The sequence below is a fragment of the Meles meles genome, chromosome 20 (assembly GCF_922984935.1).
Source record: "Meles meles chromosome 20, mMelMel3.1 paternal haplotype, whole genome shotgun sequence".
Classification (NCBI taxonomy): Eukaryota; Metazoa; Chordata; class Mammalia; order Carnivora; family Mustelidae; genus Meles; species Meles meles.
Genome location: NC_060085.1, coordinates 33712216 through 33739434, shown reverse-complemented (window position 1 = coordinate 33739434; position 27219 = coordinate 33712216). Strand labels below are relative to the sequence as shown.

Sequence of the window (27219 nt, the reverse complement as noted above, 5' to 3'; positions counted from 1 at the left end):
TATACACAAATAGTGTAAGTATATAATCAGGTGTTACCACTCTTGTCATTTATCAGTCTCCACATCTGCATTTTCTGTTACCTGTTAACACAAATCTGCCTTATGTTGTTGTTTATGTTGTGACACAAAGAAGAATAATACTTTTGGTCACAGTATTGTTCCTGTATTTCTTTCCATTTTCTGGAAGTCATACACACAAGGAATGTAACAATATAGCATTATACTTACTGTAAAAATTTTATATATTTTTTCCTAACTCGAAAAAGTGATGAGCTGGTTTGGGATTTTGATCTTCAGTGTATAACTCCTTTTGTTGTTTCTGTGTATCTAGTTGAATTAGAGATACATTCTCTCCTTGCCTTTGAGCTCCAGGCCAATATTTGTATATGCCTGATTGATAATGCTTTTTGTCTGAAAGAGACTTCAAACTCAGTCTGCTTAAAACCCAACTAATGATCTCTCCTCTCAAAACCTGGTCCTCTGTAAGGGTTCCCTATCTCAGTCGAGGGTGAAATTCATGCATACCTAAGAGTCCCCCTTGGCTTACCTTCTCTTGACTTTCATTTCAACCCATCTACCCTCTGAATTTACTTTGCCTCCCAGATATCTCTGGAACCCATTCACTATTTCACCCCCTGTAGCATCCTCTCAGGCCATACCACTCATCTCTCACCCAGACTCTTTCCCATTCTCCGTGCGCTGTACCCAGAGCAATCTTTTAAAATGTCTGTGTGATTGTTTTATCACGGGCCACCCCCTCAACCTCTATTCACTGGTTCTCTGTACCGTAAATACCCAGCCCTCCCCATAGCGGGTCCCCAAGCCCTCAGTGGTTTGACCTCTGGCTTTTCTCACTCTTGTTCCACTACATTCTGCCCTTCATCCCTACTAGTTCTCTCTCAGAATATTCTTCCATTTCACAAATAGTTATTGGTTGCCTTCTATATAGTATCCTAAGAACTTCAGATGTACCAATGAACTCAACAGTCAGAATGCCCTGCTGTCAGAAAGCACAAGTTTCAGTCATTCATCACTTGAAGTCTTTTTGTTAAATCGTTCATATCCTTTAGGTTATAGCTCAGGGACTTTTTCTGTGACCTTGCCCCACATATGATTAGGTCACTCTGTGATGTGTGTTACTTTAGAGAACTAATCACAGTTTTAACTTTACTTTTATATACGGGAGTTTAGGATTTGTCTCCTCCTTCGAATGGATATTTGATCTGTCACTTTTCACAGTGACTGGCCCATAGTAGATCTTTCTCATTAAATGCTTATTGGAGAAATGAATGAATGCACCCCCAAAGACATTTTTAGATAATATTTAAATGGACATTTTCTCGAACGATTTTATGTAAATAAGATTCCATTTTTCAGAGACCGTGCCAGCACCAAAACTTACTGTTGGCAACTCAATCACTTTTAAATCAAGACTTTACAAGGCGGATAGTGCCATGTTGATTACTTAAGTCAGTAATGGAGACATCCATCCATCCATCCATGCATCCATTTTGAAATATTTGGTATTTACCATGTACCACAACCTCCTGGGCACTGAGCATTTGGCAATGGTGAGAACAGTTTTTATTCCGTGTGTTTGTGGCGCATACATTAGAGGGAATGGCCACTTGCTCTGTAGCTGGAGGGACTTTATACATGAAGATGATCTGTTGTGTGCCCTCCTGCGTTCTCACTTGCCATACAGCGTTTACTTACAGCAGGAGGAGGTCAAGCATGGAAAGGATCTTGACTGGTTTTGCCCCCTGACTTAATTGAGAGCATTTTCATTCTAACATTTCTGAGCTGTTTGACTTAGAAATCCTATACAAACTACATGATGCCTCCCCATCGTCATTTCAGGGCAGCCTTCACATCTGCTTCCTTAACGTACAACATCCTGACATGATTCCTGACTCCTGCTGTAAGACGCTGTTCAGTGTAGCTCATTTTACAGTCCGCATTCTCATTGTGACCTCACCTTCCATTTTGCACGCAGCAGTATTCCTTCTACATTAAGTAATGCTTTGATTGTGAGTATAATTGCCTCACTGATTAGAGGATTATTGCGGGATTAAAAGGGCTAATATTGAAAGGTGTGACAGCTTTGTTTGCCCGAAATAAGGTCTGTAATAAGTGACTTCCCACTTAAGAACACTGAAATTGAAACCGCAAAGGTATTTGTCATCTTCTACCACCAATCAAACCCTATTCTGACACACAAGGAAATGAGCCATATAATTTTGTTGCAATATCAGCTCTTACCGTTTGGTAATGTACACTGAGGTCTCCAGTTTACTAGCCAAGCCACTGAGATAGGCCACAATGCAGGTAAGGACAAAACGAAATGATGTGTTTGCTGCTGTTTTTCTGAGGGGAGTTTTCTTTCTTGGTGTTGGTGTCTCAATTTTTCTTTCTCTCTTTTCTGTCTCATTCCCGCTCTTCCTTTGGAGAAGAAGGGGTCCACACCGAGGAGCTGGACAGTGAACTAGGTAAACCCTCCCATCCCGCTGCCACTGCCTAACTTGCCCTGAATGCTTTTGTCTCCAGCAAATTGCTTAATCTTTCCATTCCTTTAGTTTGCACTTCTTCGATGATGACTTTCACTTGGGTGTATCCATGAAAGGTCCATCTTACAACCCTAGTGTCTGACTTGCAGGCATCCCTCAGAGTTGTAATAAATTGTAATAAATTGTGTCTGCAAAGAAAATGCCTGAGTGCGTCGAGACTAGAACGAGAGTTAGCAAGTTGGTGCTAGGTCGTCTTGTGAATTGTGTATGAGCTGGGAGAGGGTCAGCACTTGCTACGTGCCTTCATCTCCAGTACGACCTACCTCCACCTCATTTCTTTCTTGGGTGCGGGTAGTTATGTCCAGGGGCCATACAGAAAAGCAGAGCAAAACAAAACTAAAGACCCACCAAACTCATTAGGGATCTTTGTAGGTGTGGTAGCAATATAGGAATTCTCCCCATCAACTGAATAATTAATAAGTCTTCGTCTTGGACACAAAGTCACCAGCTATGTAATGACTTTGTAGATGTGGTGAGTGGCTTGAACACCAGATACTGAGCTTCTGTGTGACATTGTCTTAGAGTGTATATCCATGTAAATCAAGTCTTGACTACTCTAGCCGTTGCAGTTAGAAATAATTTACATTTGCAGATAATGCCAAACACTTTTATCTTTGCTGTTGGAATATATTGAGTTATGTTCTATGCTACGTTTTATGTTCAGCTTTGAACAATATTAAAATTAGTTTGCATTCCGTCTGATGCATTTACTGAAGGATAGATTGGAATGCCCAAGGTTTTCAAGCTAAATTGCACATAAAAGCCTTAACTTATTGACCATTGACCATCGTGTATTTTTGAGATAGAAGATTGTTTAACATCAATATGAAAAGAACTGTCCTGAGGTGATTGAATCGGACTAACATTTTTGCAATTGCCTTAAGAACTGAAAACATAAATACTTAATAATACAGATTACTGTTTTCATGTGGTTTTGTTTGTGTTTGTAATATAATAATCAATCGTGGTTGAGTGGAGCTATGATATAATGGAATTTAGTTCTGTTTTTTTTTTAAATGTTGGGAACATATCCCATTGTAAGCAATAGATATGCCGGCATCAGTCAATAATGATTGAATGGAGCTTATTTTTAAAAGATATTTAATAAGTTGTCCTTGTCATTGTGGTAAGAAAGACTTGAGATCCATCCTGTGATAGAGAACAATTTGAAATTTGTTGCGTCAAAAAAATTAACCGAAAAAGACAACTAGTTTTTGAGACGCAGGATGAGCGCCTTAACCATTTACTGAACCGATTTAAATCACTCTTGCTAGGTGACTGATATGTCTGAGGGACCAGTGCTCTACGGCTGTAGAGATAATATAGCTGTGCATAGAGACATTTGTGCTTCCGTGGAAGTTTGAATGTTGACATTTTTAGGAAAGCAGTTTCTCAATTTTTTCCCCTTGTAACTGTTATATTGTGGGAACTTTCCTGTGCTGTCGAAGAGTGGAAAAATAAGCATTAATGACTACATATATCGTTTCTCATGGTCATAATGGGAATCCTGGGAGATGGTTTGGTGACATGGCAGAACTGTCCAGGGGCAAATCAGGCTGCCTGGCTCCTTATCCGGGCTCCCCTGTTGACCTGGGCAAGTCACTCCCCTTCTCTTAGCTTCCCTTTCCTGATCTGTCAAGAAAGGCTGAAAGAGCAGCTCCCATTGTATTTGTGAGGAAACTTAATGAAAGTGTGTCTTAATTTGTGTCCCTGTGATCCGCACATAGTGTTTTTTCCTAGTAGTTTTATTATTTATTGACTAATTCCATCTTGTTGAACTTTTTAATACTCCTTGTGTACTCTCTGCCCTTAATAGGGGTCAGGAGAAGAATGTGTATGCAGAAATGACCCAGATATGTCCTTGTGGGTAGAGATAGAACTCTCAACTTTTGCGTCCCATACACACCATGTAAAGAGTAGTGTGTATACACACACACACACACACACACACACACACACACACACACACAGTTTTCTCTTGTATTCATTCCAGATTCTGTTGACAAGCTCACTGCCCATTTTCTTAATAAGAGGGTCCTAATTTCAAACAATAGCACTTGTCAGGTGTTCAGAGAACAATGAGATTCCAGATATGACAAGAAAACCCTGTCTGTTATCTGCCTCTGAGAGGTGGGGGCAGTTGGTGTAGGTGTTGGACACAGATCATTTGATTACAGAGTTGTCATTTCTGAACTCGGTTGTTGGAGCTGGGTCTGTCGCTGCATTATGCCCTTCTGGTTTGCAGAATTTATCACATGCTCTGCAGACATTTCCCCAGAATTGAAAAGTGTACTCCCTTTTGAAAGGATAGGGTATTTAGGTGCTGGCACCAACTGGGAGAGGTAGAGACAAGGAAAATGAGGTTCCTTCCCCACCAAGGCTAAGTCACAGTTTTGAAATCTGTCTGTGATCATGAACATGACTTTCAGTCTATGTGCTGACATATCTTTCCTGAAAACGTAGAACATGGGGCTGCTTCATATTTGCTTCTGTGGGGACAGTTAGTACAGAATGAGATTCTTAAGGGCAGGGCTAGCTAGCAAGCAGGCTATATATGTTCTGTTCCTTTCCTGTTTTCTTAGAACACTGCCATTTGTTGAGCCTACATTCCAGGTGCTGTGCAAAATGTCTTAGAGGCATTCTCATTTAATCCATAGTTGGCCCTTCAAGTAAATCCAGGTGAAAGATGTCGTTGCAAGATACTCAGTCACTAGTCTAATACTCCACCTATGAAGTGGTAGAGCAAAGGTTCAGTCCCCAGTCTGGGCAACCCCGAAAAGGTCTCAGCTGCCTAAAACAGCTGTGACAGGTAGTTTGTTCTGGTCTGATGTCCAGCAGTTGTTAGACATGGGGGCTGACCCTTCAGGTGACATCAAAGTGTTTAGTAAAAAAAAAAAATAAAAAAAAAATAATAATAAATTGTAATGTCATAATTTTCTAGGCTTTGGCATTTTCTGTCATTCTCAGTTTTTTAGAACCAAAAGACAAATTCGAGGACAAACATCTTCCTTTTTTAAATCGATGACCCATTTCTATTTTAAGCATTAGGAGACTAATTCCTATTATTAAGTTAATCACCACAGTGGAAGTGAGAAATCTATCTTTTCAACAGAAAATGAGTTTTAGCTTGGAAAACTGAAAAATTTCTGGAGTTTGCTAATCTGTTCCAGAAGATGTGTTTAAATTTACAAGTGTCCAGGAATATCAGTTGATCTGCCGCATTTCTTAACTCTAGAGTATAAAGTTGTTGACTAGACAGCAGGACGAAGGTCAGAGGTGGCTTCCATTTTTTTGCACCCTCTTCAGACCTCTGTCGAAGCACTAACCATATGGTATTTGAATTGTCTGCTTAGTTGTGCACTTAATAATTATCTTTGTGTTCCAGGTGCCCACCACACCCTCAAGGAGACAGTAGATACTCTCTAAATGTTGACAAATTAATAATTGAGTTAATGTACAGTACTGAATTAGTTTCAGGTGTACAATACAGTGATTCAGCAATTCTGTATATTAGTGCTCACCGTAAGTGTACAAATGAATTAAATTCTTAATATTACCCATTTTATCTAAAGATAGACCAAACATTCAAGGTTGCAAATTTTGGAAAAGAGTTGGTCCAGTGAAATATAGAGTGGTCCCCTCACACTTGCCCACTCTTCTGCCCCATGCCTGAACAAACATGTGGACGAGTCCCAATTTGCATTTTTTTAATCTTCGATTTCTCAACTCCTTGGAAAGATTCTTCTGGTTCATTTTCATTTAAATGGTAATTTCCAGCTTTGTAAGGGGAAACCATTTCCCAGGCATTTGATTTGCATCAGTTCGGAAGGCTTGGTGGATAAAAATGCCAAGTGGCATCAACATCTGAACGTTGGACCTGTCTTGCATTTTAGTAGCTATGTCTCCTGGAACTCGAAGACTTCTTTAAAACCTGCTAAGTGTTTAAAAAGAAAAAAAAAATTAGAAGAGAAGGGGGAAAATCTGTCTCTTTGTTTGCAAATAGATAACATGTGGAGCAAAAACCATGAAATTAATGTCTCTTGATTTGCAGCCAAATCTGAGCAAAACATCAACTTTGAGTAATTAGCGTGTGTGTGTTTGGGTGCATGTGCGTGACTCCGTTTTCAGTATGGGACTGTTTGTGGCTCATATAAGCCTTGTGCCTTGAGATCAGAGTCATTCTTTGAAAATAGTGACCACTGGATTCCCTGAGTTTAAAAAAAAAGAGAGAGAGAGAGAATCTAGTCTTTCAAAATAAGTGGTATTTTAGGTGTCTGTACCATTCCTTTCATGGTCTTCATAGCTGACTTCTAGGAATAATGATTCACTTCGGAGTTTGGCATTATACAGGCTTGCTGAAACCGTGTATATATCCGAGTGGCTTTGAAATTAACTTGTGTAATTGCTGCTCTGCTTGAAAGAATTGCTTAGTGACACAAAACACAACCTGGTTGCTTCTTTCAGCAAGTCAAATTATCTGGGCAATGGGCTTTTTCATACTAGGTTTTTGTTATGGCAGAACTCACTATTAGCTACTTAATAAAATTCCAGCCTTTGTAGGAAACCTTATGGAGTGAAGTCCGGTAGAGCATGGGTGAGTTTTCCGACAGGCATACAAATCCCACAGTGGCATTTTACAGAAGCAGGAGAGAGGAGAAGCAGGAGAAAGAAATGCCAGCTTCCCCCTCAACTAGTGAGCTCCCAGAGGGCGGGACCTGTGTTTCAGCTTTCCTAAGCAAAGTGCTGCTGAAGGTGGGCCTGTTTGAATACAGCACTTGAGTGACGGATGCCTGCTATATGAAAGCCCAACTCCACCTTTTATTTAATTGGCATTATTTTAATTAGAACCAAGGAGGAAATAAGATGCAAATTTCATTTTATTACGGGGAGAGCAAAAGCAGCACTGTTGTATTGAAAACAAAAATAAACATTAATTTTTCAGCCATTTTTGTTTGTATGGTAAGATGGTCTAGAAATACAATGAGAAAATTGTAAATATTTAGGGTATAAACCAGGCATTGAAGGCAAATTTTAACTATATTTCCATTAAAAATCTTATTTAGTAGCTGATTCAGCACAAAGGCATCTGGGACTACATTTGATTAAGTTTTATTAGCTCGTGCAAAATACCAGTAAGGAATTGTTCCTCATGTAGACAGATACACTGTTAAATAAATATAAGACTGCCTTCTAGATTGTTGTTGTTAGGATACACGGTTTTCATTGGATTTAAGGCATTTTTTTGAGTCTTTCTCTTGTTGCCTCACTCAGTTATTAAAAATCCTTAGGCTCTTGAAGAATATGCCCTTCCTGCTCTAAATGTTCCTTTATTTTTCAGAACTGCCTGCTGGTTGGGAAAAGATTGAAGACCCCGTCTATGGTATCTACTATGTAGAGTAAGTGGCTATTAATCTATATTTTAGTTTGTAGTCCTCTATAATTATGTATATTTATGCTGAGCAGAGTCTGTCATCTTTATAAGGTACAAACTGATACTAATAACAACATAACAGTTTTATAATGAAAATATACATGCATATTATAGTGAATGAGAAAATATTCCGCAAATCTGAAGACAGTAAATTATATTCTAAAATTGATGAGGGTAAGATACCTGTGTCTTTTGTTTACCACTATCTCACCAGGACCCAGCACTGTCCTGGCAGTGACTCACTAAGTATTAGTTGAATGAATGAATGAATGAATAAGAAAAGCGAACCAAATGGGTAGGTGTTATCTTCTGAAGTACCTGTTTGCCTACCTTTTGCCCTACCGAGGTCTGAACTTTTCAGTAATTACTTATTTATTCATTCAGACTTTCTAAAAGGGCCAGACACATCTTACTAATATATGAAATGTCACCAGAATGAAGAAGGTAATTCAGAACTGGCCCAACCTGCAAGACCTTGTATGCTTCTTTACCTCTCCCTTGCCGGAGGACCATCCATATAGCTCCTTTTTTTTTTTTTCCATTTTTAGTCTCTTAAACCCTCATGACCTCCCTAGTATGCACCTTATTCTAGCACTGGCCACACACTTTGTCCGTTCTTTAGAACCATCTATTATTAGGAAGTACTGGAAGAAAGGAAACCCGAGAGATTGGACATTGAAGCAGATAAACTCTGTATCACTTGCTCTGAGAGAGATGAGAAATAACTAATAAAAGATCCTTTGAAAGAAACAAATGCTATATAAATATTCTACTATCATAATCCTACCTGGTGCAATGAAGATAACTAGCCAGCTTTCTATCCCTCATTCTGTTCACAATGAAAAGTCATCTGATTATGCCCTGGCAATAAGAGCATATGATGGAAATTGTAAAATGCTCGGTATCTTATTATAAAAAATTATGAGCTCAATAAAGCAAGTGCCATTGGCCCATACTCACATTGCTACCTCTGTACCTAACAGGAAGGATTTGGTGATTTGGGACATTAGAAAAGCAAGTTCCATTCCTTCTCTGATACTCAGAAAATAAAGTTGCCTCGTGTACCGTGCAGAACATCTTTTTTTCAGATGTTTAGTGGGCTTTCTGTCTATCTGGGGTTCATTTGGAGTTCTCCCTCAACTTATTTGTGCATTAAGAGAGAAGGAGAAGAGGCGATAACCACTTTATAGGAAAAAGAGACCGGATATATTTTTTTAAGATTTCATTTATTTATGGGGCACCTGGGTGGCTCAGTGGGTTAAAACCTCTGCCTTCAGCCAGGTCATGATCCCAGGATCCTGGGATCGAGCCCCGCGTCGGGCTCTCTGCTCTGCAGGGAACCTGTTTCGTCCTTTCTGTCTCTCTCTGCTTACTTATGATCTCTGTCTGTCAAATAAATAAAATCTTTTTTAAAAAAGATTTTATTTATTTATTATTTATTTTTTAAAAGATTCTATTTATTTATTTGACAGAGAGAGATCACAAGTAGGCATAGCAGCAGGCAGAGAGAGAGGAAAGCAGGCTCCCTGCTGAGCCGAGAGCCCAATGCGGGGCTTGATCCGAGGACCCTGAGATCATGACCTGAGCTGAAGGCAGAGGCTTAACCCACTGAGCCACCCAGGCACCCCAAGAGACCTAATTTGAGGGGAATGTTGGTACTTTCCCATCTGGTCCTCGTCCCTGTGCCCGGTGTCTGAGCAGCTCTACCTGCCTGCTATGTTAGGCCATTTTTTAGCATGAAACTGCCTACAAGGGTTAGCAAGTAAGCAACTAGTCCTAGAAGTGAAAGGTAATTAGTCTAGCCTATTTGATAAGCCTGCCTTTAAGAAATATTTTGATTTCTGAATACTGTAATCACATAATAGGTATGTTCCCGAACCTCTAATGAAGTATGATTTTGGTGGAAAAAAGAAAGAATGTATGTATGCTTGTGTGTATACGTTTGTGTAATATATGTATATATACATTAAGGCCATAGCAAGAAAACCATGTATGTACAGGTATTGTATATGTACGTATGCACACAAGTGTGTGTGCCTTTTTGTTTTGCCGTGGCCTTATTAGTTTTGGAGACTTCTGTAGTATCTGGGTCTTTGTCACTTTGAACACATCACATTTGTTCAGGTTTGCGGCGTTTGGAGATTTTTTGCCCAAGGCTTAGACTTTTAATCCTGACTCTATGTCTGTTGATCAAAATAGTTGACAGATGTTGGTAGAGCCCTTCTTTGAACTTGGGATGAGTGCTTCTGCCCCTGTGAACTGCGGTAGGAAGTCGAGCAGCCCTCTGGCTCTGCATGTTACACACAGCATTGTATCTCTGCTTTAATCTCATTTTTTAAAAACCATTCTAACAATCTATTTACTCTCTGTTGAATTAAAGCACCTCTCCCTGTAAGGTGCTTTCTGGGACGTTTGGAAGAGTCCAAACGATAAAATCCTGGGATTTGAAAGCAGGCATACCTGAGCTTACATGCCTTGTCCATGTTTACTAGCTATGTTATGTTCGGTGAGTTATTAACTGCTCGGGAATTTACTTTCCTTACCAGAGAAGGAATAAAAATGGGACCTACCCTCTGGCCTTTACTGAAGATTTTAAGATTTTTGCATGAAAAACAGGTAACATCGAAGCAGTCAGGATGTGGAAAGTATTCACGTCTCCTTTCTCCTCCTAACGGCACCTGTCAACTAGGGATGGTCAGCATCTCAGACCACCTGCTGTGCTGGGTTCTAATCAAGGGCCTTGGCCAGACAGGCATTTTGCTTGGGGGACGAAATGTTTCCTAACCGAATACTGTCTGCCTCTCGCTGCAGCCACATCAACAGGAAGACACAGTATGAGAACCCGGTTCTAGAAGCCAAACGGAAGAAGCAGCTGGAGCAGCAGCCACCGCCGCAACAGCCCCAGCAGCCGCAGCAGCCCCCGCAGCCACAGCCAGAAGGTTGGCTTCCCCCTGATGTGTGCACAGAGGAGCTTGGGGCAAAGCCTAGGCGCTGACACCCCCATGTGGTCAGAACCGGCTTCTGTGTTCATGTCCTCCCGCCTTGCTGTCCTGCAGGGGTGGAACGAGAGAGCTTCTGGGGGAACTCTGCTGGCCCAGAACCCAGAGAGCTGGGGGGATGGTGGGGGGCGTGGGGGGATGGTGTGCAATCCCAAGCCCCTCCCCTGCCCCAGCTCTCCACTTTAATTTAGAAATAGGCTGTCGTCAAACTGGAGAACTTCCTGTTACCCAGCATGTTTATAATACCAACGGGTCTGTAAAGCCAGACTGCTCTGAGCACTTTAGGAGGAGTTCCTGTGTATGAAACGAGCTTCTAATCTTAGGAACGTGGCATGTAGGAGTCAGAAAAAGCTGGTAATTTGGAGTGCTTTTTGAAAACTGTAAGTGAATTCATGTTCTTTACAAAAGTCTGAACAGTTCAAGAATGGAGAATATTGAGCTCTCCCCTGCTGGCTCCCATCCCATTCTCAATGATAAGCACAGTGCAGAATCTTTCTAGGATTGTACATAGATGCATATTTTAACAAAAATCAGATCAGAACTTATATGTACATGTGATCATGCACATATATATTAGCTTTGTGACCCATGTTCTCATTTAAACTTACTTCTTATACATATTTCAAAGCTGGTTAATATAGACTTACCCTCTAATTTTTTTTTAAAGATTTTATTTATTTATTTGACAGATAGAAAACACAAGTAGGCTGAGAGGCAGGCAGAGAGAGAAAGAGAGGAGGAAGCAGGCTCCCTGCTGAGCAGAGAGCCCGATGTGGGGCTCGATCCCAGGACCCTGGGGTCTTGACCTGAGCTGAAGGCAGAGGCTTTAACCCACTGAGCCACCTAAGCACCCCTAACCTCTAATTTTTAAGGGTTGGATAATTTTCCATTTTATGAATCTCTCCACTTCATTTAGCCATCTTTTATTAATAGGTCTGATGAACAGTCATCTATTCATTAATAGGGTTTTTTAGTTTTTCATTGCAGCCTTTTAAAATGAAAGGCTTAATAACCCCTCAACATATAATGTGTAAATAGCAAACACATGAAAATCAAATATAGTACTTTTCTTTTTTTTTTTTTTTTTTTAAAGATTTTATTTATTCACCTAACAGAGAGAGAGATCACAAGTAGGCAGAGAGAGAGGAGGAAGCAGTCTCCCTGCAGAGCAGAGAGCCCGATGCGGGGCTCGATCCCAGGACCCTGAGATCATGACCTGAGCCGAAGGCAGCGGCTTAATCCACTGAGCCACCCAGGCGCCCCAAATATAGTACTTTTCTTATTATAATATTGAATATAATAAATATAGACCATAGAGTAGAAGTCGGTAAACCTTTTCTTTCAGTGACCGGCTAGTGGTTATTTTAGTGGATATGCTGTTCATGCAGTCTTTATTACAGCTGTTCATCTCTGCCCTTAAGGTGTGAAAGTTTCTATACCCAATATGCAAATGAATTATTGCAGCTGTGTTCCAATGAAACATTATATATGAGCACTGAAATCTGCATTTCATGTAATTTTCATGTGTTACGAAGTATTTCCCATTTTAATTTTTTTCAACCATTTAAAAATAGAAAAAACCATCCTTGGCTCGAAATTTGTATACAAATAGACGTTAAGGCCAATTTGGCCTCTGAGCCCTAGGTGGGCAACCACTGCCATAGGTTGTATGTTACTGTTGTGTTTTTTTGTTCTGTTTGTTTTTTAAGTAAGTTCTCCATCCAACATAGGACTCATGATTCCGAGATCAAGAGTTCCATGATATGCCAACTGAGCCAGCCAGGCACCCTCTAGAGTGCATTTTGGATAGAGTGTGTACGTGTATATCTGTGTGTGTGTGTGTTTGTGTGTGTGTGTGTATGCACCTATCGAAAAGTTCCCTTTCTACCTTCATTTCTTTCCTATTAAGAAAAAAAGTCTTAAAATATATATATATATATATATATATATATATATATATTTTTTTTTTTTTTTTTTTTTTTCCGAGCTGGTAAAACTATGTGGTGTTAGAAAGTGCTGCTTCAGAGAATGGGAGCGTACCGTTGAATGTATTAGCTTGGCTAGAAAGTGACTGTGTACCTCTCAAGAGTCACTCACAGTGAGGTCTCTCTGGGCCTCCAAGAGGAGTGGGAGCACCGTTAGGACGCAGGAGTGTTGGCGAGGGGTCCCATTAGGGTTTGAGAGACGGCAGAGGACAGCACCTCGGGCAGCTGCTGAAATCACCTTTACCACCTCAGATGAGAGCAGGCGCACAGCCCATGTCTCAATACCATTAGAGAAGTTTTTCCCTTATTGGGCCAGCATCAGTTGATTGTGTATCTTTCCTGATACTTTTTACTTGGTCTCGCTTTGGACTCTCCAGCCAGAGAGAACTGAAGTTTTATTGTTCATATCATAATACGTCTTTTCTCAAAGGTCTTAGGAGAGAGAGACAAAGTTCTTACCAGAGAGACAGACAATCAACGGCCTTAAGAGAGAGAGACAGACAGTTACACACGTAGAGACACACGCAGATAATCTTGATGTCCTTAACAAAAAGTGGGGTCCGCTGTGCATTTCTTTTCAATCTGAGCTCTCTGTGCCTGGTTTTATCAGTTTGGGTAGTTATATAATTGAGAAGGTGAGTCCCCAGTGAGTTGATTAGCAGTTTGAAGGAAAAACAGCACGTTGTTTCCTTTTGTTATAGAATGGACAGAAGATCATTCATCGCTTGTGCCTCCGGTCATTCCAAACCACCCTCCAAGCAACCCGGAGCCCACCAGAGAAGCTCCACTTCAGGGTAAAGTGTTTTTATAATGGCTAGATGTTGAGCTTAAAAATAAAAAAAAAAAACACACACACAACAACTTTTAAGGAACTTGTAACTCCCACATCATTTCTTTGATAGTGAAAACCATAAGGTTAGAAATTCTACATATATTGTTAATCAGACTTGTCAAGAAAATTAGGAACTTTTTTTGTGTAAATTTCTGCAGCTAACTGTAATGCTCTGAAAATGATGACAAATTGCCTTTAGGGTTTCTGAGCCTCAGCACGGTTGAAATGAGTTGGTGTCATTCTGTTCTAAATGCTCATCCCCTATTCTTGGTGCAGTTTGGTATTTATGCTTCTTGTATAATGTTCATTGGGTCACACTCATTTACATTCACATATCATAGGAGGCCCTGGAGAGGTTCATTTTTTTTTTTTTTTAATTTTATTTATTTATTTGACAGAGACACAACGAGAGAGGGAACACAAGCAGGGGGAGTGGAAGAAGGGAGAAGCAGGCTTCCCACCGAGTAGAGAACCTGATGCGGGGCTTGATTCCAGGACCCTGGGATCATGACCTGAGCCGAAGGCAGATGCTTAACGAACAACTGAGCCACCCAGGCACCCCGGTTCATTTTTGAAAACTGGTAGCTCCAGAATCTTGCTGCTTTTGGCCTCATTACTTTTACATGATAGAGAAGATTCAAAAGGGTTTTGTTGTTGTTGTTGTTTATTTTTTCTCCTTTAAATAAGAAAAATAGAACGATCATTATATTCAATAGACTTGGGGAATGTTTATGGTACAGATCTAAAAAGACTAATTTTCATTCCCCGTGCATTTTTAAGGAGGTATCGTTGTGTTAGATTTGAAAAGATAAGTAGAAAAATTCTTCTCTAATTTCCCTCCCTCCATTATAATTTTCATGAGAAAGGAATAGTTTCCTTGCTCACCGGTCCTGTGAAGAGATGGGTAATAATACCAGTTTATGTAAGATAACTTCTCCTGGCTTGGGTGCACATTTTTACGGTGCTAATGGTTTTAATAAAGGTAGAACGCAGCAGCTAATACCATTCATGACAGCAAGGTTCTGGCCTCCTCGGTACTTCTTAAATATAAAACTCCTTCTGCCATCTCCTGCTATCTCCCTTCCTTGCCTCGGTGTCCTCATCTCACAGCCTGTGGTCCTCTCGGGAAGAAGCCATGTGGTGAACTTGGCTAGACTGCTTGATAATGAATTCTGCTAAGTTCACCCCTTAGTGGAACCTCTCCTTGGGTCAGCAGTGCGCTTGCCATTCTCGCAAGTGATCATGTTCAAGAGAGTTGCTCTGAGGAAACCTCCCGAATTCTGGCTGGTGCTTATAGAGTTCCAGAGCCATCCCTCCACAGCATGCACTCCACCAACACTGTCTTCCAAAATAACAACACCCATTTATCCGGCTGTCCTTATGTACCGGGCACCCTCCCCTCCAAATGCTTTACCTGTATTATCTGCTGCAGGTATTCCTTACAACTCTCCTAAAAAGTGAGGTTGGTACCACCATTATCTCCATTCGCAGAGAGAGCTCTAGTGACTTGCCCAAGGCCACACAGACAGTGAGTGGTAGAGCACCTGATCTGAATCCTCATTGTTATTAGGAACAGTTAAACTCCTGGCTAAAACCTTTTTTGTTGGTTTGTTACATTTTTGTCTTTGTGTGTGGGGGGACACCTCCCTACATACTCTAAATCTGTGCCATCCAGTTACAGATGTCACTGGCTACATGTTGTCATTTAAATCCATTATGATAAAAAAGTGACAAATTCAGGAGCACCTGGGTAGCTCTGTTGGTTAAGCAACTGCCTTCAGCTCGGGTCATGATTCCAGGGTCCTAGGATCAAGCCCCACATGGGGCTCCCTGCTCAGCGAGGAGCCTGCTTCTCCCTCTCTGTCTCCTGCTACCCCTGCTTATGTGCTCGCTCTCTGTGTCAAATAAATAAATTTTAAAAATCAAATATTAAAAAAGTAAAAATGACAGATTCAGTTCCTCAGTTCCACTAGCCACATTTTGAGGGCTCAAGATCTATGCGTGACTAGCGACTGCCGTTTCGGACGGGCAGCTATGGAGTGTTGTCCTTATCACAGAACATGCTGCTGGACATCACGGATCCAGGCTATACAAACATGGGTGCCCAGAACAGTACCAATCTGGCAGGGAAGCAAGCTCCTTGGGGTCATCCAAGAGCGGAATTTTAGGCCAAGACCCCAAAGATCCTGATTGAGTCTAGAATAGTCCCTACACAGGAATACTTTTAAAACATGAGCTGCTGCTCAGGTGATTTTCATACATAACAAGATGGTTCAACTGGTGACTCGTCCGCAGACAAGTCTGAGAAAATGACATGTACCACAGGGCTGCAGCAGAGAGCTCCAAATGCCACTGCTGGTGGGGAGAAGAGTGCTTCTCTCCTGAAGCTCCGTTAACGGAAGACCCACCCACACATGGCACGTAATAAACCGTGTGTGAATGTGAAACCCTGTGATCGTCCCTCCCTAGGGAAGCATTGAGAAAGGAAGTCAGTGGTGTCATTTCCAAGCTCTGCTTGCGTCTCTATTAAGCTGGAAAACTTCTAAGTTCAAAATATGCTAATGGCTTTTAAAAAAAATTCATTCAGTTAAACTGCCAGGCACATTTTCTTCACATTTGCTAACTTTGCCTATAATAAGGGTGAGAAGCTTAAACACCCCACCACCTCTTCCCGCCTTCTCAAAGACACGTTAGTTACATCGCCTTTCTTTGTGCTGTTGTTCATTCATTGATTCAGCGCAGATGTTTGGAGCACAGGAAGTGAATCGAGCAATATTCTACATGCGGGATGTGCAAGCAGAAATCCTCTGGAGCTCACAGGGCTGGGGTTGTGTGTGTGTATTCACCTGCAGGGCCCTTTGTGCACGGGGATGGGCGAGAATGAGATCACCAAACCGATAGATACAATGTCTACCATGTTGGATGGTGGTAAATGCTAAGGACAGAGATAAAGCAGGAAAGGCAGATGGGGAATGTTGGAGGAGGTATTGCAATTTTTAATAAGGTGGTCAGAGGACGTAAGCCTCACTGAGAAGGTGTCTCTGCATAACTGAAATGTGTTTCCCTTCACACTCTCTGAACTCCCTAAGGATGTATCTGTTCCCACACACCCCAGTCCTCAATTTTCTATGACAATTGCCATAGCAGCTGTCTCCCGACAAGCCCCCAGTGCACTTGACACCACCTTTCTGGTGCCTCCACGGACGACCTTGCCTGGTGAATGCTTCAGCCTTGCCTTTCGTTAGCCACAACGACAGGGCTGTGGTTTGTCATCTCCCAACCCACCCTTGGGACTGCTGTAGTGACGGGGAGGTTCGTGAGCAGAGCTATGACTCTGGGCAATTTAAAAGAGCCTTTTTAAAAGCCGGAAACTTTTGAAATATGCAATTAAAACTTGTATATGTGCCCAGAGACCTTTTGAAAAAGGCCTTTTTGCTGTAGCTAACCAAAAATAACTTTCTTTCCTGGGTGCCAGGCTCTGGTGCAGGGGTATATGGAGACTTTTTCTCCTGGGTGTTTTGTTTTTGTTTGGATAACACTTTTGGATAGAAAAAAAATAGGACAGATGGGGAGGCCACGGCAGGCAGAGAGCAGGAGATGGGAAGTCTAATTAGGAGAGTTTAAAAAGTCTAAACATGAAATTATGTCCACTGTTTGGAATATCCAGAGAAACTCCAGTAAGTTCCTCAATGAGAAATGCCTAACAAAACCGAAAATAAAATTTTTGTTTTGTATACAAAATGTTATTGTGCGTATCATCAAGAAAACTCACTAAAACCATATGTAGTGTGTTTGGAAGTTATTTAGCTGTATAGCTATTAATTTAATTTAGATGAGATAACTGAATTTGGATGTGTATAGCTGTTGTTAGTAACTAATTCATTCAGTTTAGATGTTTTGGATTTTTAAAGAAATATTTTAAGCCACACGTCCTACACTTTTTCAAATAATAAATTTTAGTAGTGGACATGTCCGGGCTCTTTTATGAATTGTTGAAAGATGAAAATTAATAGGAAAAATGACTTAAATTTAGAATTCAATTCAAAGTAATGACTCTTCTCATTTGAAAGTAGTGATTCTATGTTTTTATCAATCATTCTTTGTGCCCGTATATTTCCTAGTATTTTCTATGTATTTTCAGAATGTGTTTTCCGTTTGATTAGATAACAAGAGTTTTTGCTGTATTGGTTTGACAAGTAGAAGCCAAGCCCAAGGCAACACACTGGAGGTTGTACTTCAAAATAGAAACTATAGCAAAACAGAAGATGCAAAGATCTATTTCATCTTGTGTTAATAACTTGTGGCAGCGCGATTGCTGTCAAACTACATGAACTGAAACCAAGACGTGTTTCAGAACATGGAGACCAGTTCCATTCTTTTCTGTTTTCCTTTGGATCTCTATGCTGAAACCCTATAGGTACCATATACCCCTTCTTAAACAAAGGGGTCTGGGACCCCCCCCCCTTATTACTGCAATCAAGAGAGGACTTTCCTAAGACACCTGAAGCACAGGAGCTCAGAGAGTGATCCTTAAGTTGTATCAATTCTTACTTAACTCAACTTGTCACTCATAGTGACATTCCTTATACTCTTCTTGTTTTCATCCAGGCAAACCCTTTTTTACACGAAACCCTTCTGAGTTGAAAGGCAAGTTCATTCACACGAAGCTGCGGAAAAGCAGTCGTGGGTTTGGCTTCACGGTCGTGGGAGGAGATGAACCTGACGAGTTTCTGCAGATCAAGAGCTTGGTCCTGGATGGTCCTGCCGCGCTGGATGGCAAGATGGAAACAGGTAGAGACGCCATGTGGCCCTCGCATTTCCTGTGCGGTGAGACTGCCACCCAGCCCCCGAACGAGAGAAAACAGCATCACGATTGCATGACTTTATAAATGGTTTTTTAAAACTCTGTGAGTCCGCAAGATCCCTTCACTACAGAAATGCAGTCCCTGAGATGCAGAACTTTGAAGCCGTTTGAACTTTGGGGCACTGTTAGGGTATTATTGAATATAGTAAAATGGTTATTTACTAAAAAATTAGATCTGTCTGAATAGAAGAATTCTAAGCTTGGATTTCTGCAGCAAGAATTTTTTTAGAGAAGAAATCACAGCGTTGTTTCAATGATCATTATATTCTCATTAGCAAGGAAGACACTAGATGCTACAAGAATACCTCATTAGCAGTTAAAAGAGGTAATAGAAGCAGTCTCTTTGTGCCCTGGGATGCCACCCCCAAATTCACTTTTAGTTCGGCTTCCTATTGGTAGGATTTATATTATAATGTTGATAGAACTTTTTTGGCTACCTTTTTTTTTTTTTTTAACCCCAAAACTCTTCTCTTTTGCAGGAGATGTCATTGTCAGTGTGAATGACACCTGTGTTTTGGGACACACACATGCACAAGTTGTGAAAATCTTCCAGTCCATTCCCATCGGTGCCAGCGTGGACCTTGAACTCTGCCGAGGTTACCCGTTGCCTTTTGACCCAGATGACCCTAACACGAGTTTAGTGACCTCGGTAGCCATTTTGGATAAAGAACCAATTATTGTGAATGGGCAGGAGACCTATGATTCGCCAGCTAGTCACAGCAGTAAAACAGGCAAAGTCAATGGCATGAAGGACGCCAGGCCCAGCAGCCCTGCTGACGTGGCTTCAAACGGTTCCCATGGTTACCCCAATGATACTGTTTCTTTGGCTTCTTCCATAGCCACTCAGCCGGAACTCATAACTGTTCATATAGTCAAAGGGCCAATGGGCTTTGGCTTTACTATCGCAGACAGTCCTGGTGGTGGGGGCCAAAGAGTGAAACAGATTGTGGACAGTCCACGGTGCCGTGGCCTGAAAGAAGGGGATCTTATAGTGGAAGTTAATAAGAAGAACGTGCAGGCTCTGACCCACAACCAAGTCGTGGATATGCTGATCGAATGTCCAAAGGGAAGTGAGGTCACGTTGTTGGTGCAACGAGGAGGTATGTATGTTTCTTTTGTTCTATGATTTGTCTTTTTTTTTTTTTTTAACCCATGATCCGTTGTTTAATTTACCAGTCTTCAGGTGAGTTTTGGGGGCTTTTTAAACGTCTACTCTTTAAGATCATTTTTATTTAAGTATTGAAAATGTATTCAAAATACCTCCTACTTCTGCCAAATAATAACCTCTATAGAATAAAGGTTGTATTTGTATATTATGCTATACACGTGCCGCTAGAGTGATACTTTTAAATGTAAATCACATCTTGCTCCTAAAAAATCATTAATATTTTTAAATCTCTATACTTATTCTTCTGAACCTGGCCTGCACCGTGGGAATGCAAAATGTGGCTCTTGGCAACCTTTCCAACCTTATCTCACAATCCTCTCCCCTCATCACTGTGCTCTAGCCACCTGGCTTCTTTTCCAGAGTGTGTTTAGTGCTCCAAGCCCTGGGTGTCTCAGGGCCTTTGCACTTCCTGTTCCCTCTCCTTGGTATGCTCTTTCCCCAGCTATTCACTTGGCTGGCTCAGTCTCACTCAATCTCCTCTTATGAGAGGACTTCTTTGATTACTTATTTAAAGTAGTCGCCCTCCCCCCTCTGTCAAATAAATACATAAAATCTTAAAGAAAAAGAAGACTAAAGTAGTCCCCCAGGGGTGCCTAGATGGCTCAGTTGGTTAAGCTTCTGACTTTAGCTCAGGTCATGATCTCAGAGTTCTGGGAGTGAGCCCCACATCAGGCTCCCCTCTCGGCAGGGAGTCTGCTTGTTTCTCTTCCTCTTGCTCTGCCCCACTCCCTGCTAATGCTCTCTCTGTCTCTCAAAGAAATAAATAAAACCTTTATTATTTTTACAAAAAAATTCATTTTATAAAAATAAAACCTTTATTATTTTTATAAATAAATAGTAGTAATAAATAAAATATATAATAAATAATATCACAAATAAAAGTAGTACATAAATAAAAAGTAGCCCCCCAGTTCCTTGTAATCTTTACTGCAGCACCCCATTTTTCCCTAGCCTTTACCGCCTCATTTTTATTATCATCGCAATTCATTGTTTTGTGTATTTATTTAGTTATTTTTCTTTGTTGCTCTTTTTCACTAGAATATAAGATCCATAAAGCAGGGCTTATGTCATAGGCTCATGTCTACATGTTGACAGTTGTATCCCAGCATTTGACACAATACTTGACTCGTGCTAGGCATTCATGAATGAAAAGATATTGAATGAATGAATGAATAAGTGAATGGGTATGCGATTATTTGTACTTGGTAGGAATGACAGCTCTCCACCATTCATATGAAAAACATATCTCAGCATACCCACATTTTAATGAAGTAGTGAAGGATCTCAGAGAAATCTGTTCTAAATCTTGAGACTTTCTTCTTTCCTCTTCCTGTATGCCCTACCTCTGCCCCACCAAGAACTCCCAGGACCTCACATTGAGGAATATCTTCTATGCTCTTGAAATGTCTTGCTCCTGGATATGTACTTGCGACTAGGGCTGATTGATCACCTCACATCATGGGCCTGAGATTTGGTTGTTCCCTCAGTCTTTGCCAACACAATTTGCTGCATGCACAGCATACTCTGGCCTTCTGAGAAGAGATCAGGAACTAGACTTTTATTCCCTCTTGGTTTTATTGCAACAGAGGAGCTCACATGTGTCACGGCAGCTGTGTTCTCATGCTCTCATGAAGTTCTGTGGTCAAAATGACTGGGGTTGTTGGAAGAAAATCCAAAATTCAGAGCAACTGTCTCTGTGAACTGAAATGCTCAGCCAACCCTTCTTAAACAGTTACAAAAGCCACTGAGCAGATTTAATTTTTTAACCAGTTCTCTTTAGCAACGCCATTTTTAACTCTCTGCTTGTACCTAGATCACATGACTGCACAGATCCTTGTTTTTTCAGCATTGATTGAAATGTAGTGGAAAGTGACTTGAGCTTCAGAATGATGAAGTGTTGGTAGTGATGATGATGATGATGGCGGTGGTGGTGGTGATGGTAATAATGGTGGTGGTTGATGGTGATATTCGTGGTGATGGTGGTGGTTGATGATGGTGATGATGATAATGACAATACCTGATGCTTAAGGATAACCTGGCAATTTACAAAGTACTTTTCATACCAGCATATGCCTTTCATCTCACTCTTACCATGTCCTTGAAAGGTAGGAACCTGCCAGCCCATAACATGACTGAGAAGTTCAGCTGAAATCTGTGGCTTTCAGTTCTGTGCTCTGTCTGACTTAACTCTGAATGACATTAGTTTTGCATTATTGCTGATTTCTGTGGCCAGCAACTTGAAAACTTAAATGGTTCTTGGTCCATCAGGGCCATTTCTGATTTAGCCACTGCTCATCTGATGGTTACAAACCATCTTGCTCTCCTATCTGATTTATTTGCTCCTTCATCTCATCTGTCATTTCATTCTTTTTTATTAGAGTCACTGTAAGGAGACCAAAAAACTAAAGTTTCTTTAAAGTATACTAACTTACCACAGTTAGTGGAACCATTTCGTAATGAACATGCTCAGACTACCAAACAACTGATTATAGAAACATACCCCTTGATTTCAAATGTGTTTTCATTCTCTCTTCTTAATTTCTAAGACCTTTTTATTAATGCCATTACATTTTATAAACTGAAATTAACATGGAAAGAACCAGAATATATTGCCACATTAGTCAACATCTACATAGTTTATTCCAGAGCCTGGGTAATTTAAAATCACTATAACATCAGCAGTCTTTAAAATACACCATATGCCTTGTGTTTGATTTATGTATTGGATAGAAAGTTTGTACATCTGCATTTGGCAGGCTAGCACCGTGACTATTAATCTTTCTAGGAAGCATATAAATATATTTATTTCTGCCATATATTAGTTATTGGAACTTGGGCTGACATTTTAATCATCACTCCTGTGTGGTGGGGGTGTAAATGAGGAGGTTTGGTGAAGCAACAAAGACAGCGTCTAGGTTGAATGAGAAAGTAAATGGCCACTTCGCCAATTCTTTCTAATGAATCTCATTTCTGTCAAAGCTCCTAGTAAGCAGGTTGACAAACTCGTGATTCTTGTGAGTCTTGGGAATTCAGATCTTGAGGATGAGGCTTTCCATGCTTTAAAGAACTGGCCTTTTCTACTTTGGGACAGAATGAGCTACGTTTATATTTTGTATTCATTCTCAATCTCTTCATTTTTGAGATCTCTTCCTGTCAAGATTGGGGACATTTTGAGTTTTGGTATTTTTTTTCCCCAAAGCTGGAAATTAAGCAGAGGTTGGAATATCATTTGTCAGTTTCTAGGTTTAGACTGTTTTCCTGGACCAGGCATGGAGTTGGTGGGAAGTGCTCATCCACATGCCCTAGCAGCTGGGACCATTACTGATTTATTTACAAGTCTCTTCTCTGTGAACATTCCCTTGTCTACTGGTCTGTCAGTGACATCATTCGTGGGACAGTGCCTTCTTCCTAAGCCTGGCTCCCCATCTTTCCGTGGCACTTCCCTTTCCTCCTGCTCCCTCTGCCATGCAACCAGGAGAATGCTTCTTATGTATTTTATCTTTACACAGTGTTTGCATTCAGAGAGCCTGTTGTCTGACACCAGTGTGAATCTAGAGACTTTTTTTGAGATGTTGGAAATTTACGCTAGAAGGTGATTACTATTTTTTTAAAAGGTTTTTTTTTTTAATTTATAGAAAATAATTTGTCCTGTAAAAGTTTTTGTTTTGTTTTGCTTTGCTTTTTTAAAAAAAGAGATAGTATATGTAATAGAACTGTGTGCCTCTCTGTGTATTTTGTATCTTTGGGTAATTCACACCAATAAGTAGGTGAAACAGTCTTTAAGATGTAATATTGGGTTGATTCAGAATACTGTGTTTCAAGATTTGGCAGAACTTTGGGAAAGTGGAGAACACATGTTTTGCTTTGGAGAGTAAGTGTGTATTGGAAAGAAGGCTGAACTGGGGGTCTAGGAACCCACCATTAGTTCCCCCTCTGCTCCTAGCTGCTCTGCGCCTCTGTCCAGGTTCCTGCTCCTGCTCGGAAGCTCATTTCCTTATCAACAAAATGGATGTTCTGAGCTAGATCATCCTCAGAGCAACTGGTTTTGGTTCTACCTTTATGCCCCAAATGATGTCATTGATGTGTTAAAAAAAAAAAAAAAATCCAATTGAGCCTCTCTCTCTGTCTATCAAATAAATAAATAAAAGGGGCGCCTGGGTGGCTCAGTGGGTTAAGCCTCTGCCTTCGACTCAGGTCATGATCTCAGGGTCCTGGGATCGAGCCCCGCATCGAGCTCTCTGCTCAGCAGGGAGCCTGTTTCCCCCTCTCTCTCTGCCTGCTTGTGATTTCTCTCTCTCTCTCTGTCAAATAAATAAATAAATAAATAAATAAATAAATAAAATTAAAGAAAATTCAACTGAGTAAATTTTAAAGATTGTACTGCCTGTTTCCCCCTCTCTCTCTGCCTGCTTGTGATTTCTCTCTCTCTCTCTCTGTCAAATAAATAAATAAATAAATAAATAAATAAATAAAATTAAAGAAAATTCAACTGAGTAAATTTTAAAGATTGTACTGACTCTTTCCAGTGATTCATGAATCAGGCAGCATCCCACCTAGCAGAGAGAAAGGAGCTCTGAGGAGCTGTACTTTTGCATGCAGAAAAGAGTAGTTATACAGGCAAAGAACAGGTTGGTTGTGGTAAGGTCACCTTCCTTTAGGGGAAGGCAGGTGTGTGTCAGACAGGTGACCTCACTGGTACTGACCAGGTAATTCCAGATGGAATGGTTGAAGATTTCATTCCTGGGAGAGGCCCAAATGGTAACTGAGTATTAAGTCTCAGTTTGGTGATATGATGCATAGCATAAGTGACTCCATGTTGGGCCTGTTGTCTCATTTTTAACAATTCCCCCCTTTTAATCAGACTCTCAGCCTGAGAGATGGGACCAAAGTTTTAAGGCATTAAGCCCCACTCCCAGCAACTCTTCTAGGGTTTTCACAGTTTTTGCTAATCTTCTGTGATGGTACTCACAGCTCATGACATCTTTTTGCTAAATCTCTCCATGGTATTCACAGGTTGTATCTTGAGATGCACATTTTTTTGTTTTTGTTTTTGTTTTTTTTTAAGTCAGTCATTCTCTTCAATCCTTTTCTGACGTTCCGATCTTGGAAGATCATTTGCTTGCTGCTTAGCAGCTGCAAACGTGCATTTAAAGCATTTGAGAGAACATAATGCACCGGGGAGTCTATGAGGATTATTATAAACAGGATAATCAGCCATGTCTGGAATGTACTTCGGAGTCATGGATCCCAAGACCCAGACCAGTCAGAATCAAGTAAGTCAAAGATCCCATTGAAGAAGAGGGGTTGCTTTTCCAGGCCAACTGACTTATTTGGCGATAACCCAGAAGTGTGAATCCAAATGCAGCAAGTAGTATTGGCCATAGAACAGATATCTCCTTGCTCGGCTGAGTGCTCGTCAAAGGCTATTCTATTACCAAGCACAGCTCTGGCCAGAGAGTCTAGGAATTCTGGTTGGGCAGCTGTTGCTTTAGCAGCGGATTCTGTAAGACCTTCAAGAGTTAAGGAGAGGGTCCTGATCGTAGCCTCAGGGCATTTCCTTCTGGCCAGGAGCAGTGGTCTTCCAAAGGAAGCTAATCTTCCCTCTTGAGTGTCTAAGTGGTGATTCCTGTTTTCTCTCTTAACAAACTGTTTTTAACAGATCTATAAAGAAAAGATTCTAGAGCCAGATGATGCAAGTTTAAACCCCAGGTCCTACTTTTAATTTGCTTTGTGAGTGACCTTAGGCAAGTCATCTGACCAAAAAAAAAGGGGGGGATGGAATAATACTACTTAATTTGCATGTGCATGATGGAGGTAAAATAAGAACGAGTTTGTGCTAACTGCGGGCCTAGAAGTAATCACAATATATCAGTGGTGTTTTACTGGTACTACCTAATACCAGAAGCAACTGGGTAGGGCTGCCTTTTTATTAAAAAAAAAAAAGGAGAGGGGAGGTGGGGCGCGACCAGGTGGCTCAGTCAGGTAAGCATTCTGCTCTTGATTTCAGCTCAGGTTAGGATCTCAGGGTTGTGAGACTGAGCCCCACATCAGGCTCTATACTCAGTGGGGAGTCTACTTGCCATCTCTCTCTCCCTTGCCCTCTGGCCCTCCCCCAGCTTTATGCTCCTTCTCTCTTTTTCTCTCGCTCTCAAATAAAAAAAAAAAATTTTTTTTTAAAAAGCTCTCTTTTTAAAAAAGAGCTCTACCCAGATGTACAGTATATTAATGACAGTACATGGCCTTCAGGCATCTTGTATTTTTGTAGAAGTTACAAAGGGTGATTCTGATGTACAAGTGTTGCAACCATTCTTAGGGTCCTGCCCTCATGGCCCTTTCCCATTTAGATACTATGACCTCCAACTTGGAGGATAATCGGGTTATAAAGTAAAACAGATACTTTCACTTCTGAATAATCCTCTTCTTTGAAAGTTTACTTTATAAGCAGTGGGTTGCTCGGTCTTCCCTAAGGTCCCTCTCAGTCAGCTTCATAGTCACACCTCATACCTTTGGAAGCATGATACAGAGACGTTAAAAGCCAAAAATTGGGTATGGAAACTGCAGTGGTGATGGTAAGGATCTCATTCCTGCTCTCACTGATCAGGCACTTGTCTGCGCCAGCCGGGTGTGTTACCATGGTGTAGACACACACTTAAATAAGACCTCACTGCATCCCCTCATTGTGACTGCCTTGCACAGCCATTGGTTTGCATTGTGATTCTGAGTAGCGTCCTCTGGGAAATGAAGACAGTGATTGCTAGCCCCTACCTACACTAGGAAAACAAATGAAGAAATTATTTTTGCTTTCAGTGTTGCAATGCCACAGCTGAATTTGCTTCATAGAAAGCAAAGGGGAAAGGGTTTGGTTGTGAAAGTGTATAAGACTCTTCCTTGCAGGATGCCTGGGTGGCTCAGTCGTTAAGCATTTGCCTTTGGCTCAGGGTCCTGGATCAAGCCCCCTGTTGGGCTCCCTGCTCAGCGGGATGCCTGCTTCTCCCTCTGCCTTTCACCCTGCTTGTGCTTTCTCTCCCTCTAATAAATAAACAAAATCTAAAAAAAAAAAAAAAGACTCTTACTTGCTTAAACCACTTATAATAAAATAGTAAATACTTCCACCCTATGCCAGACATAGTTGGCTCTAAACGTCTTATAGATCATGATATGAAAGAGCCCCATGAGGTAAATAAAATCTTAGCTCCATTTAGGAGCAAAGGATGTGGAGGCCTAGAGAGGACAGTGATTTTCCCAGAATCACACAGCTGGTTAGTGGCAAAGCCAGGATTTGAACTCAGAAGTTCTGGTTCATAGAGACTGGGCTCTTAACCACTATGCTAAACAGCATCTTGGCTCATAGATGAGACACTTCAATACTGTAA

General features: G+C 40.9%; 1 protein-coding gene across 14 annotated transcripts in view; it reads left to right on the top strand.

Moving 5' to 3' along the window:
* The window catches only part of MAGI1 (membrane associated guanylate kinase, WW and PDZ domain containing 1), a 633893-nt gene that overhangs the window by 536698 nt on the left and 69976 nt on the right, over positions 1–27219 (top strand). For 6 of the 14 annotated variants that reach the window (XM_045990405.1, XM_045990407.1, XM_045990401.1 and 3 more), the window contains exons 7-12: positions 2451–2489; positions 7906–7963; positions 10810–10937; positions 13684–13776; positions 18423–18605; positions 19158–19778. In XM_045990405.1, the coding sequence (XP_045846361.1) occupies positions 2451–2489; positions 7906–7963; positions 10810–10937; positions 13684–13776; positions 18423–18605; positions 19158–19778 (1122 nt within the window). The remainder of the gene's footprint in view (positions 1–2450; positions 2490–7905; positions 7964–10809; positions 10938–13683; positions 13777–18422; positions 18606–19157; positions 19779–27219) is intronic. The other 8 variants (XM_045990406.1, XM_045990402.1, XM_045990398.1 and 5 more) reach the window with 2 other exon arrangements.